This window comes from Hylobates moloch, unplaced genomic scaffold, assembly GCF_009828535.3.
Source record: "Hylobates moloch isolate HMO894 unplaced genomic scaffold, HMol_V3 SCAFFOLD_12, whole genome shotgun sequence".
Taxonomy (NCBI): Eukaryota; Metazoa; Chordata; class Mammalia; order Primates; family Hylobatidae; genus Hylobates; species Hylobates moloch.
Window position 1 is genome coordinate 62,528,835 of NW_026652287.1, and position 20,152 is coordinate 62,548,986.

The 20,152-nt window shown below is 39.2% G+C and overlaps 1 protein-coding gene across 5 annotated transcripts in view; it reads left to right on the top strand.

The window, feature by feature from the left end:
- LSM14A (LSM14A mRNA processing body assembly factor) overlaps positions 1–20,152 on the top strand; it is a 60,719-nt gene that overhangs the window by 10,574 nt on the left and 29,993 nt on the right. For all 5 annotated transcript variants that reach the window (XM_032170407.2, XM_032170408.2, XM_032170409.2 and 2 more), the window contains exons 2-3: positions 16,233–16,396; positions 18,395–18,524. In XM_032170407.2, the coding sequence (XP_032026298.2) occupies positions 16,233–16,396; positions 18,395–18,524 (294 nt within the window). The remainder of the gene's footprint in view (positions 1–16,232; positions 16,397–18,394; positions 18,525–20,152) is intronic.

Sequence of the window (20,152 nt, forward strand, 5' to 3'; positions counted from 1 at the left end):
CAGCTCTGCTTTCAAACTAGGTGCAGAATTTGACCTCTGACCACCCTTATTACCCTGGTCCATTTTCTCTCACTAGCCTATTCAGAGATACTCAGATTCCTGTTTCTTGTTTCCAATATTGACCTCGCAGTTGATTCTTTCTACTCCTCCCAATTTTACTTGAATGAATCTTTGTAATTAAAAAATAAAACACATGGAAAATGTAGGTGACAAATTTTCTTAGTGAACCTATGTTTTCTTGATTGCTTGACTGGTTGGTTGGCTATGTATTTCCAAATTAAGAGTCTTTATTCTACAGAACTTTGAAATTACTGCTTTTTGTTCTTCTAATATTCTGGGGTTGCTGATGCCAGTCTGATTCTCAGTCACTTTTCTCTCTGGAAGCTTTTATTTAGAATTCTGTATTCCTGGAATTCACAAATGTGATCACACTGGTTTGTTGTTGTTGTTGTTGTTTGTTTGTTTGTTTTTTGGTTTGGTTTGATTTTTCCTCTGAGTGTTTCTGTGTGGACCTTGTGAATCTGAAGAGTCAACTCTCAGCCGGATGCGGTGGCTCATGTCTGTAATCCTAGCACTTTGGGAGGCCAAGGTGGGCGGATCACAAGGTCAGGAGATTGAGACCATCCTGGCTAACACGGTGAAACCCCGTCTCTACTAAAAATACAAAAAAAAAAAAAAAAAAAAAGCCGGGTGTGGTGGCAGGCACCTATAGTCCCAGCTCTTAGGGAGGCTGAGGCAGGAGAATGGCATGAACGCGGGAGGCGGAGCTTGCAGTGAGCCGAGATTGCATCACTGCACTCCAGCCTAGGTTACAGAGCAAGATTCCATCTCAAAAAAAAAAAAAGTCAACTCTCTTTAAATCTAAGAAATCCATTCATTCTCTCTACCTCTGACACTCGCTCCCTCTCCTCTCCCCCTCCTCTTTCTAGCTCCATCTCAGATAATTTCTGTCTTGCCTCCTACTCCCCAGCCTTGTTGTTGTTGTTTTTTAATTCCTCATGGATGCGTTTATCCTGCCCCCTGTTTTTTCACTCTTACATCATATTTTCGTATCTGTCTCTTGGTTTTATCATTTGGAGATTAAAATATAAAAACAGCCATAAGGAAGAATGCCCAACTTGAAAGCAGCTTAGAGAGTCAACATTAAATTTAAACCATTGAGTAAAGATAGCAAACTGGACATGCTTTTACTTTTCCTTCCTGTTGATAAATCCTATCAAAACTACATGAGAGGGACTTTTAAAAAATACATAAACCTGGCCGGGTGCAGTGGCTCACGCCTGTAATCCCAGCACTTTGGGAGGCCGAGGCGGGCGAATTACGAGGTCAGGAGTTCGAGATCAGCCTGACCAACATGGTGAAACCCTGTCTCTACTAAAAATACGAAAATTAGCCGGGCGTGGTGGTGTGCACCTGTAATCCCAGCTACTTGGGAGGCTGGGGCAGGAGAATCGCTTAAACCCAGGAGGCAGAGGTTACAGTGAGCTGAGATCGTGCTATTGCACTCCAGTCTGGGTGACAGAGCGAGTTCGTCTCAAGAAAAAAAAATACATAAACCCATAAAGGACAAAGTAGATTTGGAAAGGAGACAACATCAACACAGTTTGGAAGGCTGAAAAGCAAATAGATGAGTTTAAATGACTTAGCAAAGTTGCGAGCCACAACCTAAGTAGGCAGTGGGAAAAGCCAAGATGTTACTTGACTTTGACCCCAAACTCCTAAAAGGCTCAGGAGTTGACATCAACAGGCACAATGGAAACTAGAAGATTGAAGTAATTGGGATGAAGGGTGTAAGTTTTGGGTATAAGTTTAACTTATTAACTTTTAACTTTATTGGGTATAAGTTACATACTATAAAATTCACCCACTGTAAGTGTGCAGTCCAATGAAAGTTGTGTATCCATCACCACAGTCCAGTTTTCTAACGATTCCATCAATTCAAGAAGCTTCTTTGTCGATGTTAGCCAGTAGCTGCCTAGGACCCCCAGTCCTAGGCAACCTCTGATCTGCTTTCTTTTGTAGACTTTCCTTTGCTTTTTTTTTTTTTTTTTTTTTTTGAGACGGAGTTTTACAGTTGTCACCCAGGCTGGAGTGCAGTGGCGCAATCTTGGCTCACTGCAGTTCCGCCTCCCGGGTTCAAGTGATTCTCCTGCCTCAGCCTCCCGAGTAGCTAGGATGACAGGCATGCGCCACCATGCCAGCTAATTTTTGTATTTTTAAGAGACAGGGTTTCACCATGTTGGCCAGGCTGGTCTCGAACTCCTGACCTCAGGTGATCCACCTGCCTCGGCCTCCCAAAGTGCTGGAATTATAGGCATGAGCCACTGCGCCCGGTGTTTCCTTTGCTTTTAATATGTAAATTATACTTATTAAATTGATTTCCTAATATTAAAACATTCTTGCATTTTTAGAAACCTTAAATTTCAAACAACTGTATTTCTCTATATCAATGATCAATTGGAGTAATTAGCCATTATCTATAATAGATTCATTACATGGAGTTCATGGTAGATTTCAGGGAGTCTTGATCCCCTGAAGTTATAAGCAATTTTTATTTACATACAGAAACATTTGGGGAGAGGGTTCATAGATGTTGTTAATTTTCCGAGACCCAGATAAATACAAGCTACCTTCGCTATGCCTAAATTAAAAGTTTTAACATATCTTTTCACTTTTCTCCCTTTGTCCCATTTTCCAGGTTTTATCTAATTTGGGGTTTAAGTTACAGATTGTTATTATTACATTGCTTCTATTTTTAGAATCCCTTAAGAGCAGTTTTATTAGCAATGTTGACTTAGATAAAACTGAGTTTTTTGTCTTTTTGTTTTTGAGACAGAGTTTTGCTCTGTCACCCAGGCTGGAGTGCAGTGGCGTGATCTCAGCTCACTTCAACCTCCGCCTCCCAGGTTCAAGTGATTCTCCTGCCTCAGCCTCCCAAGTAGCTGGGATTACAGGTGTGTGCCACCACACCCAGCTAATTTTTGTGTTTTTTAGTAGAGATGGGGTTTCACTATGTTGGCCAGGCTGGTCTCAAAACTGACCTCAAGTGATCCTCCCGCTTTGACTTCCCAAAGTGCTGGGATTACAGGCGTGAGTCACTGCGCCTGGCCCTGAGTTCTTATTTTACAGCTCAACACTATTAACTTTGTCTGAAATTTTTTTTTACAACAAAGAAAATTTCTGTGGATTGTTATTCTGAGCTGCATGTCTGCTGATACCTCTTTTGTTCTCTCTGTGTTAATATTTTGCATTACCTGGTATCTTCCACATTGTTCCATTGTCTGCTTGCATTTACTGCTGCATATGAGATGTTAGATACCAGTCCGATTCTCTTGTATGTAAAGAATGTAGTTCTTGGTGGGCTTTCCCACACACTTCCCACTGGAACTCTTGTAGGGCTTTTTTCTTCCAACATTCCTGTCTTGTAAGGAATGCATGTTGATCCCAAGAATCAAGCCTTTCTTTAGCTCAGGAAAACTTGTTATTCTTTGATATTGCTTTTCATTGTGGAACTCCTATTGACAGTCCATTTTAAACATTTATGCTCCATGTTGTTTATTTTGTTTTCCAGCTTTTAACCCTTTCTGCTGTAGATTCTGAGAGAGTTCCTCAAACCAGTCTTCTGATTCACCGATTTGGCATTCACTAGTGTCCCTTCTGTTTGATGCTTCTATTGAGTTTTCGTGGGTATGTGTGGTGGAGATGTGTATTTCTTTAAAATATTTGTGTTTAAGTAGAGAATCAGTGTACTTGATAAAAACATTTCAAAAACATACTCAGTGAAAAGTGCAGTTTCTTTCCATACTGTTGTAGAGATACACAGTGCATATATAAGCATATGTATAAAAATACCAAAGTTGGCTTTTTGTTTCCTATTTACTTCTCTTTTCTTTCACAGCCTGCTCTTGTTAGATTTTAATAAAATTTTCTCTTCTTTCCTGTATTGAATTGGTTTGCATTGGCACTGTGTGCTCTGATTGTCAGTCTTGATCTCCTTTCAGTCTGGCTAGTCTTCATGTGGCCCTTTTATTTTTACTGAAATTTGTAAACAGAAGTCTAGAATGATTGCTTTCTTTACCTGGCATATGCTCTTTTTTTGTTTGTTTGTGTTGTTTTGTTATTGAGATGGAGTTTTGCTCTTGTTGCCCAGGCTGGGGCGCAATGGTACGATCTCAGCTCACTGCAACCTCTGCCTCCCAGGTCCAAACAATTCTCCTGCCTCAGCCTCCCAAGTAGCTGGGATTACAGGCGCCCACCACCACGCCCGGGTAATTTTTGTATTTTTAGTAGAGATAGGGTTTCATCATGTTGGCCAGGCTGGTCTTGAACTCCTGACCTCATGAGATCCGCCCACCTCAGCCTCCCAAAGTGCTGGGATTACAGGCATGAGCCACTGCGCCTGGCCGGGGTGTATGCTCTTTTAACAGTGACGTGGGTCACCGTCCAATTTCCCGATACGTAGTTCCCCAGTGAGACTGACTAGTATGTGAGGAGTCCTCACTGAACAATTACTTACTGAGTGCACATGGGGGAGATACCCTCTTTTAAAGAGTGAGGAGTTCATTCCTTTGGCTAATTGGTTAGTCAAAATAGCAGTTTAGTCTCCTAATTGACATTATTTATTAACTTCTGTGTGGTGTAATGCGTTTTAAATTATTTATTTATTAACTCTGTGCTAGTTCCATAGAAGGTACTCTTTAGAGTCTAGACTCTTGGTAGCCATAGCCACCCTTTGCCATCTTCCTACCCAGCAGATACATAAATGAATGCCCATGGTTAGAGAAAGTGCATTCAAGCTATGAACTTAGTAGGATTTCTAAGGCGAGTTCACGTCACACGTTGGAGTGAACAGTGAATGCCCAAACCAGACACCTGAAATTTGTCCCTTTCACTCATACTCTGTATTCATTCAGTTCTTTGGATTTTACCTCCCAAATACTTTTGACTCCATCTGCTACTTCTCTGCATCTTCCCCAGCCCAGATTTTCATCACCTCTTAGGTGGTCCACCATGGTCCCTCTTTCTACAGCATGGGCCACACTATAGCACAAGTAATCTTTTCAAAACACAAAATCAAGTTGCTTTCTTTTTTTTTTTTTTGAGATGAAGTTTCACTTTTGTTGTCCAGGCTGGAGTACCATGGCGCTATCTTGGCTCACTGCAACCTCTGCCTCCTGGGTTCAAGTGATTCTCCTGCCTCAGCCTCCTGAGTAGCTGGGATTACAGGCGCCCACCACCATGCCTAGCTAATTTTTCTATTTTTAGTAGAGACGGGGTTTTACCATGTTGGCCAGGCTAGTCCTGAACTCCTGAGCTCAGGTGATCCACCCGTCTCCACCTCCCAAAGTGCTGGGATTACAGGCGCGAGCCACTGCACCCGGCCTCCAGTTGCTTTCTTAAAACCTTTTAGTGGCTTTCTATTCTTAGAAAAACTGGAATCCTTACCCCACTCTTTGATGCTTATTCAGCTTTATTTCATAGCACACATCCCCTTCTGCCCTTTACTTCTCTTTCCTTTTTTGTTCCGTGAACATACAGGTCATTCTTCTGACTTCACCCTGCTCCTGTCCCATATTCATCACTAAATCTCAGTTCAAATGTTTATGTTGCCAAAGAAGCTTTCTTTGATCTTCACTCTATTGTTTTATCTTTTTTTATTCTTTATGAGAATAATAACCACTTGTACTGTACAGAATTCCTGTGAGAGTTAACTAAATTAATACATATTATAGTGTCTAGCATATAGTAAGTACTCACCAAATGTTAAGTCAGTGTAAAATCTTATATCCTTTGTGTTTTCTTCTTATATATTCTCAAGTTCTTGTTTCTGACTTGTCCTTATACCCATCCCCTTTCTCAATCTTTACTGTCACTCTCCATGATTTAGGAAATCATTGCTTCTTGCTTTGAATCTAGCCTCCTCCAATAATTTCTCAATCGTAAAAACTACTTAACAGTATTTATTTACATGGCCACTGCTGGTGGTATTTTTTTTTTTTTTCCTGAAACACAGATCTAGCTGATGTCCCTCCTAAAATTTTGTTTGTTTGTTTGTTTGTCTGTTTTTTTAGACAGAGTTTCGTTCTTGTTGCCCAGGCTGGAGTACAATGAATCTTGGCTCACCACAACCTCCGCCTTCCCGGGTTCAAGCGATTATCCTGCCTCAGCCCCCCAAGCAGCTGGGACTACAGGCGTGTACCACCTCACCCAGCTAGTTTCTGTATTTTTAGTAGAGACAGGGTTTCACTATCTTGGCAAGGCTCGTCTCGAACTCCTGACTTCGTGATCCACCCACCTCGGCTTCCCAAAGTGTTGGGATTACAGGCGTGAGCCACCGCGCCCGACCCTAAAAAATTTTTAATGACTACATTCCTTTCTGGATAAAAATCTAAATTTAGCAGAGATCTTCCCTCCCTATCGCCCTGCTTGTCCTAATGCTTTGCAGGGGGTAGGGGGGCACATGTTGTACCTCTTTCTAGAGTGCCCCTCACTGGATTCTTCTGTAATACTCACCCTAAGCACCAAGCATGTAAAAGCTTCTTTTCTGCCCCCTTAAATTTTCTATACTTACTATTTAATAAGCTCTTCATTCAAGAGAATTACTCAGCTCCTGCCATGACTATATGTTAGACACTATGCTGTGTGCTAAGAAACAAAAGAAAACAACAGAGACAAGGTTCTTGAGGACACAACATTTAAGCTGGGGCCTGACAGATGAGTTAGAATTAGCCACATGTAGAGGCTGTCTAGGAAGATGTTAAGGCTATCTGTTATGTACAGTTACATAAGAGAGATCCTTTGTAAATGTGTTTTGCTTTGTAATAAACCTTCTAAGGAGCCAGTATTGTTTTGTTATTACATCACTATCTAAATTTTCAAATTGCCTTTTTGGTTTTATAAGGACAAGATGGGCTCTTGTAACAAGATGGCTTTGGGGTTTTTTCAGTCGAAGATGATGTAACCTCTAGAGTTAAGTGGGAAGAAGTTGATTTTGAGAACATATTGCAGAAGGTACAAGGAACGTCATCTGGGTTATGACCTCTGGAAGTGGAGGTAGTTTTTTGTCATTGGGTCACCAGTGCTTGGCATGTGATCTGTGAGGTGATTGAGAATATTGCAGACACAAGGGCAGGAGTAATGCCTCTGTTAGGGGTGTTAAGTTCATAGTGGGTTCAGGAAGAGATGGTGGAGGCTGAGGAACAGATGTTTTCATTCAGTGCAGTAATATTTGCTAACAGGAAGAAAGTAGTGTGGGTAAGGGTGAAGAAGGGGCCAGAGAAGAGAGTGCAGATGTGCAGAAAGTGAGAGTTTGTGGAAGCAGGCTGTGATGTGGTTCCAAGAGCTGGACTGTCGAATCTTATTTTTATAAAGCTCTGCTCTTAAGTAGAAAACCCAGAGTCAGCTTTCTCCCATTCTACCTTCAGGGCCTGGGCAAGAGTACTGCGTTATAGAAGAGATGGTGCTTTTTAGTATTTAAGTAATTAAACCTTCCTTGTTGTATTAAATCCATGTATAATACCTTATTCCAAGATATCTCAGATAGTTTCTGTATCTCAGATAGTTTCAGCAAGAGTTTGTGTATGGCACTGAATGGACAAGAGCTGTACTTATGTATAAATGTCAGAAAGAGAAGAAAAGTACTAACTGTAACTTTTTTGTTTCCTGGTTTGCTGCTTTTGCATGTAGACTGTTTTTTAAATATGCTGAGGTTGGGTTTGTTTTTCCCACTTTCCCATTCTATCAACATCAGTTGTTATTTACTCTAAACAGTTATTCTTTCATTTTATCCTAAGTGAGTTTCTTTTATAATTTAATTCAATTCCCTTGGTATTAAACACTGTTCAGTACTTCGGAAGTAGCTTACTTAATAGCTTTTTCTGCTGTGTGATTTATTCAAGAAATACTCAAATGTCAGCTATATGTAGAGCACTGTGTTAGATTCTGTGGGAGTTGCAAAGATGATCTAGATACAGATCTTTCTCCAGATCTTTAAATTCTAGAAGGGTAGTATAGACAGAATGATAGAATGCTGTGTGGTTTTCAAAGGAAGAACAGATTACTTCAGCCCAGGTGGAGTTGGGTGATGGCTAATTTTATGTGCCAACTTGACTGGACCACAGTGTCTAGATATTTGATCAAATATTCTCGATGTTTCTGTGAAAGTATTTTTTGTATGAGATTGACATTTAAATTGGTAGATTGTGAGTAGCCTCCATTTGTGGGTGGGCCTCATCCAATCAGTGGAAGGCCTTTAATAGAACAAAGACTGACCTCTGAGCAAGGAGTTCTGCCAGCCTGCTCTGTAGATTTTGGATTTACCAGGTCTCCTTAACCCCTTGGGCCAATTCCTTAAGTCTCTTTCCGTGTTTATATATGCACATCTGATTTATTCTGTTTCTCTGTAAAACCCTGACCGATACCTGGAATCTTCAAGTTGAAATTTAGGGTAGGGGGAGAGATAAAAATAGAGGACAGAAAACCTGATCTGTGAACTGAGAATAATGAGCTTTGTTGGAATTTAAGTTTGAGTATGTTGGGACCAGGTCTTGCAGCTGATACTTGACTGAAGAGTTTTAACTTTACATCGTAAATCTTATTCTAAGTTTTCATTTGAACTTGGTCTTAGTTTCTTAACTTTGTAAGCGTCTTTTGGATAATTCAGTGTTTCATTTGTTGCTCTCAAATTTTGGTATTCAACAGACTTGTTTCTTTTTCTTTTTGGTTAACATTAGAGCCTAATTTACAATTTTTAGTTCATGTCAAAAAAAAGTTCAGGCCAGGTGTGGTGGCTCACGCCTGTCATCCCAACTCTTTGGGAGGCCGAGGTGGGCAGATCATAAGGTCAGGAGATCGAGACCATCCTGGCCAATGTGGTGAAACCCAGTCTCTAATTAAAAAAAAAAAAAAATACAAACATTAGCCTGGGCGTGTTGGTGCACACCTGTAGTTCCAGTTACTCGGGAGGCTGAGGCAGAAGAATTACTTGAACCCAGGAAGCGGAGGTTGCAGTGAGCCGAGATCGCGCCACTGCACTCCAGCCTAGGCGACAGATCAAGACTCCGTCTCAAAAAAAAAAAAAAAAGAAGTTCAGGCTTTGGGAAATTTTTTTCTTCTTCTTTTGAGACAGTCTTACTCTGTTGCTCAGGCTGTAGTGTAGTGGTGTGATCATAACTCACTGCAACCTCCACCTCTGGGGTTCAGGCAATTCTCATGCCTCAGCCTCCCGAGTAGCTGGGATTACAGGTGTGTGCCACCACAACCGGCTAATTTTTTTTTTTTTTTTTTAATTAGAGACAGGTTTTGCCATGTTGGCTAGGCTGGTCTCAAAGTCCCAACCTCAAGTGATCTGCCCACCATGCCCAGCCTGGTAAATGTTAATAGTGTCGTTTGGGGGGTACTAGCTTTACTTAACTATGTATTTTAAGTATATAATGTTTATCATGCTTAAATTTAGAACATTTTTGGTATTTTATAATGGAGGTATTGTACTGGGAAGTTTGTCACTACAACTCATTTCTCTGGCCTTGTACTATGATTTTATATACAAGTATTATATACACTAACAACCAGTTTGGCATTAGGATGATGTTTGAGCTTAACTAAATCTGGAGACTGGATTAGATGAGTGATTTTGCCAAATAATTTGACCCTGTTTTTTGTTGTTGTTGTTGTTGTTGTTTGTTTTTTTAATGCATGGGATGCATTTCTATTAATAAATCTTTGGTGTTATTTCAAGCTAGAAATATAAAATTGATTCTATTTTTAAGACTAATAAAATTATTAGCTGGGCATCATGGCTCACACCTGTATGTAATTCCAACACTTTGGGAGGCTGTGGTGGATGGATTGCTTGAGCTCAGGAGTCCGAGACCAACCTGGGCAACATGGCGAAACCCTATCTCTACAAAAAATACAAAAATTAGCCAGGTGTAGTGTGTGTGCCTGTAGTTCTAGCTACTCAAGAGACTGAGGTGGGAGGATAGCTTGAGCTGGGAGGTAAAAGTTGCAGTGAGCCAAGATGGCACCATTGCACTCCAGCCTGGACTGGATGACAAGAAGGGACACTGTCTCAAAAAAAGAAAGAAAAAATTATTAGAGCAATGTAGCAACATGATGAAGTTTAAAATGTAGAGGACAACCACCCCTAGTTTCCCCATTCTCCCCAACTACTTTTGTCATTCTCTGTGTTCTCTTGTAGGCTGTATTTGTAGATGTGTGTGCACTTGTGTGTTTGAAGTTGAAAATTCACATAACATGCAATTAACCAGCATAAAGTGTACAATTCAGTGGCACTTAGTGTAGTCACAGTGTTGTGCAACTACCACCTCTCCTTAGTTTCAAAACTTTCCATCATCCTACTAAAATACCCCTAGGCATTAAATAATCCCTCTTCATTTCCCCCATACCCTGTTAACCACTAACCTGCTTTCTGTCTTCATGGTTTTTCCTATTTCGGATATATTATGTAAAAGGAGTCATACACTGTGTGACATTTTGTGTCTAGCTTCTTTTACTCAGCATAATGCTTTCACACTTCACTCTTGATGTAATGTATAGCATTGTGGTTTTTTTATGGCTGAATAATATTACATGTATTTTAAAATATGTATAACATATATATAAGATATATAGAGATCATAATTTGTCTTTTCATTTGTTGATGGGCATTTGGGTTGTTTCTACCATTTGGCTGTTATGAATAATGCTGATATAAACATTTGTATATAAGTTTCTGTGTGAACATAATATAATCTCTGGTACTTTGTTTTGGCAGCCCTAGCAAACTATATTGTGTGCTTTCTTTCCAGTGTAGTGCTTAGCACACTTGCCGGACTGTAACTTCCCTGAGGGTGGGGACATAAATGTAATGCCTGCCTAATATTACTTAAATATTCTAAGCCTGCTGAATTATTACATTTTCGTTAATTCATAATCCCCAAAATATCCCAGAATCAGATCAGTATCTATTCAGCTACATTATGACTTAATAGTAGTATTATGGCTTACTTTGAAGCCTAATGCTGTGTCAGCTTCAGAGATTAAAATGTCAGGAAACCAATAGTAATACTTACTAGAGGCATTGCAAGTGGTATTGAGTGTTTGGTGGACCTTCAACTCCAATTCAGTGACATCAGATCCAAGTAAGCAAATAGACTGAACTCCTTGAGAATAGGAACTGGCTTCCCTAGCATCTAGCATAGTACCTGGGACAGGTGGTGCCCAGCAAGTATTTGAAAGAAATGGGATGAAATGCAATGACATACAGCACCTATGCTCAGCTTAAAGCTCTAGTCACATTACCTATGGGTATTTACATTGGAATGTGTAGTTGCTGTAGAATCCCAAAATGAATACTAGAGTAAAAATGTTCTTTCTCAAAGTACTACGTGTTATGAATGAAAAAAAAATGATTAGAACATAGTTCAGATTTTGCCAGCCAGCCAAAGGCATTCGTGCTGTAATCTGAGGTATGCCTTCCTGCACTAAGAGGAACAGGGTTAATGGGAAAGCTAGAATTAGGAGCAGACCATTTGAAATCTGTGCATCTTTGTAATTTAAGCACTAATGTAAACCTAATAAAAAGATGCTAGTGTGCTTAAAGATAAGTTAAAATTTTTAAACAAATAATTCAGTAAATTTAGAACTTTCCCTTTAAAAAGAGTAAAGGTGACCAGAAGTGGTGGCACTACTCAGGGCTAGCTGTATTTAACTGTTGTTACCTGCAAATGCAAAAACTAAATAACATTTTAAGAAAAATTGGAAATGAACCAATGTGATTTCTGAATGTACTGACACAATTCCCTTATTTACTGATTGCATATGAGCTAATGTATGTGTTGTAGAATAGTTCCAGTAGTTCTTTACCTTTTCTGTGCTTATCATGCCTCCTTCCTTTCTACTGTTAATGCTCAAGTTTTAATCTTCCAGACTTCTCATTTGTTCTGTAACAGTATCTTATAGCACATGTGCCCTTCTAATCTCTCTTGTGGAATTTGTTCTTCACAATACTACAAGAATTCTATTGCATTGAAAACCGCAAATCTTATTAAGCCAGCCTCCATCATTAGAGCATGTTTCACAAACTTGGTGTGTGCAAATCATTCTTGTTCTGTGGTTTCTATTTTCATGCTTTTTCAGTTTGCTTGATTTGCCATATGATAGAGGTTTTCTTCACACCATATTTTGGAAAGTATGCTCTTAGTTTTAAATTCTACTATGGGTTATTTCCAAGACCCATAGTAGAATTTAACAAATTCTTTCAAATAAAAAATTTTAAAGCCTTCGCTTATTATCAACTAGCCAAAAAAAAAAGTGTATCAAGTGGCTCCTACTTGACATGATGAGAGATGAAAGTATAAGTTTAGATACTACTATTGTCGAGTTTTCCTCTCTCTCCATTCATCTTAATCTCCCAATTTTTGTTAAAATGTTGTGATATACTGTTCTTAGTTTGTTTCACTTTGTAACTTTGTAGTCTTTTCCGGAACTATTTCTATTCTAGAACCAAAGTAAATTGTCATGTACACTTCTGTGTTTAAATGAATTTATTGTCCATTTCTTATCTTTGGATAACACTTTTTTTGAGTTCTTTATTTTGATATACCAAAGCATAAGTCTCTGTGGCTTGTAGTGGTCTGTTTTTTGTTTGTTTGTTTTGTTTTTTTCTGGAAATACAGTGAAAGCTTTTGATGAAATTTAGGCCTTCATGTTAAGACATTTCTATTCTGTTATATCTTTAATTATATTTTTCTTATTCTTTTGTCTATCTCAGGGGCAGCAGTTAACTGTTGGATCTTCATAACTATCATCTCTCTAACCTTTTTAATGCTGTAGTACTTTTTCATGACATCGTTTACGTTTTCTCAAAATTATTCTTTTCTAGTGATTTGGTTTTACTGCATTGACTGTTGATGCATTTTTTAGTTATGCTGTTTTATTTATCTTGTGTAATTTTCTTTCCTTAATTCTGCATGCTACGCTTTCAGTGTTGTTTTGATCATAAAAGTCTATGCTATCTGTTTTTCTTGTGAATGTCGAAGCAGTTGTTTCAGAAAATTTCTTCTATTTTATGTGATAAATACTAATACTGAATGTATTTCATCTACCTTTTGAAGACTGTGTGCTCTCTGTCAGGGCAAACTGCTGGTAATGGAAAAAAAACAAAATAAGCAAATGAAGACCGTGTCCTCTTTGATTCTTCTCTTCTTCTTTCCTGCCTTTTTTCTTTATTTTGATATACCTTTTTCCTTCCTTCCATCATTGCCTCCCTCCTTTCCCTCTTTTCTTCCCTTCTTTCCATCTTACCTGTAAAATTTTTCTTGATTCCCTGATTTTTCTACTCTTTTTTTCTTTAGTAGGTCCTTTCAGTACCTGCTGCTTGCCAAAACGTGAAATGCAGATTCTCTTTTACTTCACTGTGAATTCACCTGGCTAAGCTCTATTAGGCCTTAGGAAGCTTAATAGAGCTTGTCTAATTTTGTGGAAGAAGGGCCTTTGACTTTTTCCCCCTCTGCTTCAGGATGATCTCATTTGCTACTTTGGAAGCATGAGACTTTATTCGTTGTGATGGTACTGAGGTTAGGGGTGAGATTGATTTATTTGTGATTAGTCCTTTCTCCTCCCTATCCCTCCTTTTGGATAAAAGTAAAAATATAAAATCCTCCTGCCTGCTAAAGTACTGTTTGGCCATCAGAGAAAGGGAGCTTCAGGTAGGGCATTCCGCATTTTTTTACTCATCACACCTGTGTCCCTATCCCCATCTTAACAAGCTGAAGATGCTAGTCAAAATTTCTCTGCGGGGAGGAGAGGGCAGAGGATACTTACGTATGGATTCTGGGCTTGGTCTTTCAGTTTCGACTAACTCATTCTGTACCTGAATGATACTATTTAATAACATTTCGTGGTATGGGTTTGAGAACTTTTCATGATTTTAGGGATGTTTTAACTTCCTTTTTGTTTCTTTCCTCTAGTTTTAGGGAAGGATCTTCTGCCAAACTACCTGTGCCACTCTCTTTCCTGGAAGTCTCATAAGTACTAGAAGGAACTTTTAGAATAAGTGTAGGACGTTATTTACACTGAAATAACATTCTTTTTTTTTTTTTTTTTTTTTGGAGTCAGATTGTCACTCTATCACCCAGGCTGGAGTGCAGGGGCGCCATCTCAGCTCACTGCAACCTCTGCCTCTTGAATTCAGCCAATCCTCCCACCTCAGCCACCTGAGCAGCTAGGACTACAGGCTTATGCCAACATGCCCAGCTAATGATTTTTTGTATTTTTAGTAGAGATAGGGTTTCACCATTTTGTTGAAGCTGGTGTCAAACTCCTGACCTCAAGTGATCTGCCCACCTCGGCCTCCCAAAGTGCTGGGATTACAGGCATGAGGCGCTGCATCAGTTCTGCAAAAAAAACAAACAAAAGCGTATGCATTAAAAATGTTAAGGGGGCCGGGTGCGGTAGCTCATGCCTGTGATGCCAGCACTTTGGGAAGCTGAAGCGGGTGGATCACTTGAGGTCAGGAGTTCTAGACCAGTCTGGCCAACGTAGTGAAACTCCATCTCTGCTAAAAAAAAAAAATACAAAAATTAGCTGGGCGTGGTGGCACACACCTGTAATCTCAGCTACTCAGGAGGCTGAGGCAGGAGAGTTGCTTGAACCCAAGAGGCAGAGGTTACAGTGAGCCAAGATTGCGTCACTGCACTCCAGCTTGGGCAACAGAATGAGACTCCATCTCAAAAAAAAAAGAAAATAGAAATGTTAAGGGGTTTACTTCCTTTAGGATACTCTTTAAATGAAATATGTTTCATATTCCCTATTTGGAACTTCTGTATGGATGCAGACATTTTCAGAAATCTCCCAGGACAATGAACCTGAAACTTTTATATTTATAAGAAACTTGGGGATTTGGTTATTTTATTTACTTATTTTGAAATAGGGTCTTGCTGTGTCACCCATGCTGGAGTGCAGCCACGGTTCAGTACAGCCTCAATCTCCCAGGCTCAAGCGATCCTCATACCTCAGCCTCCTTATAGCTGGGACTACAGGCATGCACTACCACACCTGCCTAATTTTTAAAAAATTTTATTTATTTTTTTGTAGAGACAGGACATCACTATGTTGCTAGGGCTGGTCTTGAACTCCTGGGCTCAAGCACTCCTCCCACCTTGGCCTCCCATAGTGCTGGGATTACAGGCATGATGAGCCACTGTGCCCAGCCAGAAATTGGCTTAAATTGCAGATTTTTGGACCCTGTCCCCAGCAAAAAGATTCGGTAGAAATCTTTATTTGTAGCCAGCTTACTGTGTTGCAGGTGGTCCCCAGTTTAACTTTGAGTAATGCTGTCTTCATTGTTAAAATAATCAGATTTAATTATATGGTAGATATTTTAGGTAACTAGGGTGTTTCAGGCTGTCCCATGGGGCTGAGTAGCTGGCAGCTGCTCGGCTTGGCTTCTAGAGGACTTACTGCTCAGCAAGGTAAATGTTATTAATACCTTCATTGCTCTCTGTGTCCCAAAGGTCAATACCCAAACTTTGAGATTTTGTAGACTGGAGGAATCTTTGTCTCCCCCTCCTTCCCCAAGAAAGACATAGGTTGCTAATTTTTATTTTGTTGAACGAGGACATTAAAAATAAACTAACTGTGAGTCAGGCACAGTGGCTTAGGCCTTTAATCCCAGCACATTGAGAGGCTGAAGCAGGAAGATCACTTGAGGCCAGGAGTTCAAGACCACCCTGTGCAAAATAGCAAGACCTCATCTCTACTAAAAAATAAAAAAAATCAGCTGGGCTTAGTGGCACATGCCTGTGGTCCCAGCTACATGGGAGGTTGAGATAGAAGGATCGCCTGAGCCCGGGAAACTGAGGCTGCAGGAAGCCATGACCACACCACTGCACTCCAGCCTAGGGGACAGAGACCCAGTCTCATCAATAAATAAATAATGAAAGGACATTTTAACACCCCACTACAACCACTGAAGATACAAATAAATAAAAATATAAGAGGAACACAACCTCATAATACTGATAGTCTTTTATATTGCATATATTTAACTTCAGGCAAAAGCCACTCTATTTTCCTCTTTTAAAAAAATTGTTTTAGCTATAGATTAATGAATACTTTCTCAGACATTTCAGAACTACTGCTTAGTAGTTGAAATACAACATTTAGAATCTGGGGTACTACCTGAATGTGATGAGTAGTCACACATCTCATATCCTTTGTTTTCTTGCCAGTTCGATCCTTTGGTACAGAAGACAGACCAACAGATCGTCCAATACCACCTCGAGATGAAGTCTTTGAATACATTATATTCCGTGGGAGTGACATTAAAGACCTTACTGTTTGTGAGCCACCAAAACCACAGTGTTCTTTGCCTCAAGACCCAGCTATTGTTCAGGTAACTGATGGTAAATTTGTCTTGGAGTACAGGTAAACTCCGCACAGGGTTAGCCTTGGCTTTTTTCTTTCTAGTTGAATGTTCATGTAGCTTATCATTTCCAAGTTACCTGGATACCTGAAATTACTGGATAATGTTCTCATATAGGTTTTTCTGTTTGTATCATAAATTAGAACTAAGGTAAGAAACAGCTGAGGAATTTATTATGAAATATTTTCTAATTTCAACAACAATTACATAGCTAACATTGAAGGCTACTCTGTAGAAGTGCTGTGCATATAAGACACCCTCTGAGGTTAGTACCATAATTACTCTCACTTTTAACAAGTGAGGAAGTTCAGGTGGAGCCACAATTTGAACAGATCCAGGCAGCCTGCTTCAGAATCTAGGATCCGTGCTACCATGCTATTGAGATATGGTTGATAATTGCAAACCAGGGCAATAACAGCTACTCTTAGGTAAGATAATTAGGCTTAATGGGGAAAAAAAAAAAAAGCAAAATCACATTGTTCTGCATATGTTATAATATGCAGTGTTGGTTTTTTTTTTTCTTTTTTCTTTTTTTTTTTTTTTCTTTTTGACAGAGTCGTTGGAGTACAGTGGCGCGAACTCGGTTCACTGCAATCTCTGCCTCCCGGGTTCAAGTGATTCTTCTGCCTCAGCCTCCTGAGTAGCTGGGATTACAGGCACGCACCACCATGCTCGGCTAATTCTTGTATTTTTAGTAGAGATGGGGTTTCACCATGTTGGCCAGCCTGGTCTCAAACTACTGACCTCAGATGATCCACCCACCTCAGCCTCCCAAAGTGCTGGGATTACAGGCATGAGCCACCGCGCCTGGCCTGCAATGTTATATAATAAGAAAACACAAACATAAATGTATTTTAACATATTTAGATCAGCTCTTAAATCTCCCAATTTAAGCTTTTTAATAAGGAATTGTAAATTTTGTTCTTGCAGCATAAGCTGGAGAAATTCTCTACTCTCATCTGCCCCTACCCTTGTTAAGTCTTATTGGTGAAAGGAAGCCTGAAGTGGAAATGTGAATCTCTCTAAATGGAGAAGGAAAAGACACATTCTTAATAGAGATAGCTCCCTACACCAAACACTGGTGTTACCTTACTGTCTCTTTTATATGGCTTTTGATAATGCTCCAGGAAACCAGTTATTTGAGTAATCAGTTTTATGGAAGGAGAAAAACTAAGAGAGCGCATATGAAAATGGTGTTGAATAACTTCTTCCAATAATCATAAACTTCTACTTGATCTTCTTATTCATTCATTTAGTAGTATTTACAGAGTGTCTGGCATGTGCTTAACACTAGTAGTGAACACACAGAAAAGGTCCTGCCATCAGTGAGTGTATGTCCTGTTAGCCTTTAATACACTTCATGTTTATATTATGAAAGTTTATAATAAGATAATATATGAAGTATACATGTATTAATATATGTTATATAATATATTTTATATGGTTTAGGTTTAAGTTAAAGTTTTTATAAAATGTTCCTCAGCTTAATGTAACTATAAGTAAAAATGTAAATGGTTTTATGTGGGATATGTTTGTTTCTACATCTGTGAATTTAATAGTAGGCCTCAAATGATTGAAAATAAGAGTAAAATCACACGTGAGATTTATATCAACATCAGACTAAAACCCATTATTACTAAGTGTGATTTTTCTCATATTTTTCTTTAAGCAAAGTTACTTTACTTAAGTAACTTTCTTTCCTCAATCTATAAAACTCAACTCAAATGGGGAGTTTATTGTAGAAAAAAGTATTTGTAAGTCACATTGAGTATAATTGGCACATTATAGACAGATACTGAAATCAAAAAGTTGTTTGGCTATTTTAATATTAAGTGCAAATTGTAATTCATTTTATATCTAGTAGTTATAATTTAATAGTTTTCTTAAAAGTGTAAAAATCTGGAATTTTTTTTTCATTATATTCATGTTGCTTAGAGCTTGGAAAGATAACTCATGATTTTCCTTCAGTCTTCACTAGGCTCATCGACTTCTTCATTCCAGTCCATGGGTTCTTATGGGCCTTTCGGCAGGATGCCCACATACAGTCAGTTCAGTCCAAGTTCCTTAGTTGGGCAGCAGTTTGGTGCTGTTGGTGTTGGTATGTTTTCTTTTTCTTTTATTTTTTTGTTTTTGTATTCTTCCTTTCTTTACCCCAAAGGTATAGAAACTCAACACAAACTATTAGAAACATTGTTTGATGTTCCTTTTGTAACTTTGTTTTATGGTGTTCAGAACACATTTTGATGATATCTTAAAGCCTTTATTGATATTAGTGGGTTTTTAAAAGTCAGCTTTCACAAAGTAACATTTTTTTTTACACCTAGGTATATCCAATATCTACCAAATCTTATTGGTAATTGGATTTTTTTTTTTTTTTTTTTAAAGACAAAGTCTCGCTCTATCACTCAGGCTGGAGTCCAGTGGCACTATCTTGGCTCACTACAACCTCCGCCTCGTGGGTTTAAGCAATTCTCGTGCCTCAGCCTCCCAAATAGCTGGGATTACAGATATGCATCACCACACCCAGCTAATTTTTGTATTTTCAGCAGAGGTGGAGTTTCACCATGTCGGCCAGGCTGGTCTTGAACTCCTGACCTCAGGTGATCCACCTGCCTTGGCCTCCCAAAGTGCTAGGATTACGGGTGTGAGCCACTGCGCCTGGCCTGGATTTTAATTAATAAATTTTTCTTTTTAATTTCTTTTTCTTTTTTTTTTTGTTTCTGAGGCAGAGTCTCGCTCTGTTGCCCAGGCTAGAGTACAGTGGCATGATCTCCGCTCACTGCAACCTCCACCTCCCTGGTTTAAGCAGTGCTCCTGCCTCAGCCTCCTGAGTAGCTGGGATTACAGGTGTGCGCCGCCACTCCCGGCCAATTTTTTTGTATTTTTAGTAGAGATGGGGTTTCACCATGTTGGCCAAGCTAGTCTCGAACTCCTGACCTCAAGTGATCCACCTCAGCCTCCCGAAGTGCTGGGATTACAGGCATGAACCACCAAGCCCAGCCTAAAATGTTTATTTTAAACACATAAGACATGCACACATAAAGATACACATAGCATGATTGAGGGCTTGGTGTTTTGTTTCTGTAACACTGGATTTGAAACAAAACTGTAATGAGAATGTATAGCAGGGCTGGGCGAATGACAGGCTTGCTTATGGCTGGAGGGTCAAGGGCTATTGAGTGCAAAAGCTGGATGTAATCAGATTGGCTCAGTGTTGTTTTGTTTTTATAGCTGTGCATTTTAGCATTTAAGTACACCTTTGTTCCCACGGTAAAGAACAGCTTTTTTTAAAAAATCGCTTCTCGGCCTTTTGGCTAAGATCAAGTGTAAAAAAAAAAAAAAAAAAAAGCTTTAAATCTCAAGCTTTTGCCCCTAATCTTTTAAAATTTCATTGAAATAATTATCAGTTTATTGTTTCACTGCACCACAAATTTAGTTTCAGGTGTATCTTGAAACTCATTGATATGCTAATAAGTTTTATTAACATTATTAAATTCCTTCCTATGAATATACTTTTTATACAGATGTGACTTAAGTATTTAAATGTTTTACTTATTCACAAAATAACAAAGAATGGCAAAAAAAAGCAAACTAAAACTGAATGAGCTGGGCACGGTGGCTCATACTTGTCATCCCAGCACTTTGGGAGGCTGAGGCAGGCGGATCACCTGAAGTCAGGAGTTCAAGACCAGCCTGACCAACATGGAGAAACCCCATCTCTACTAA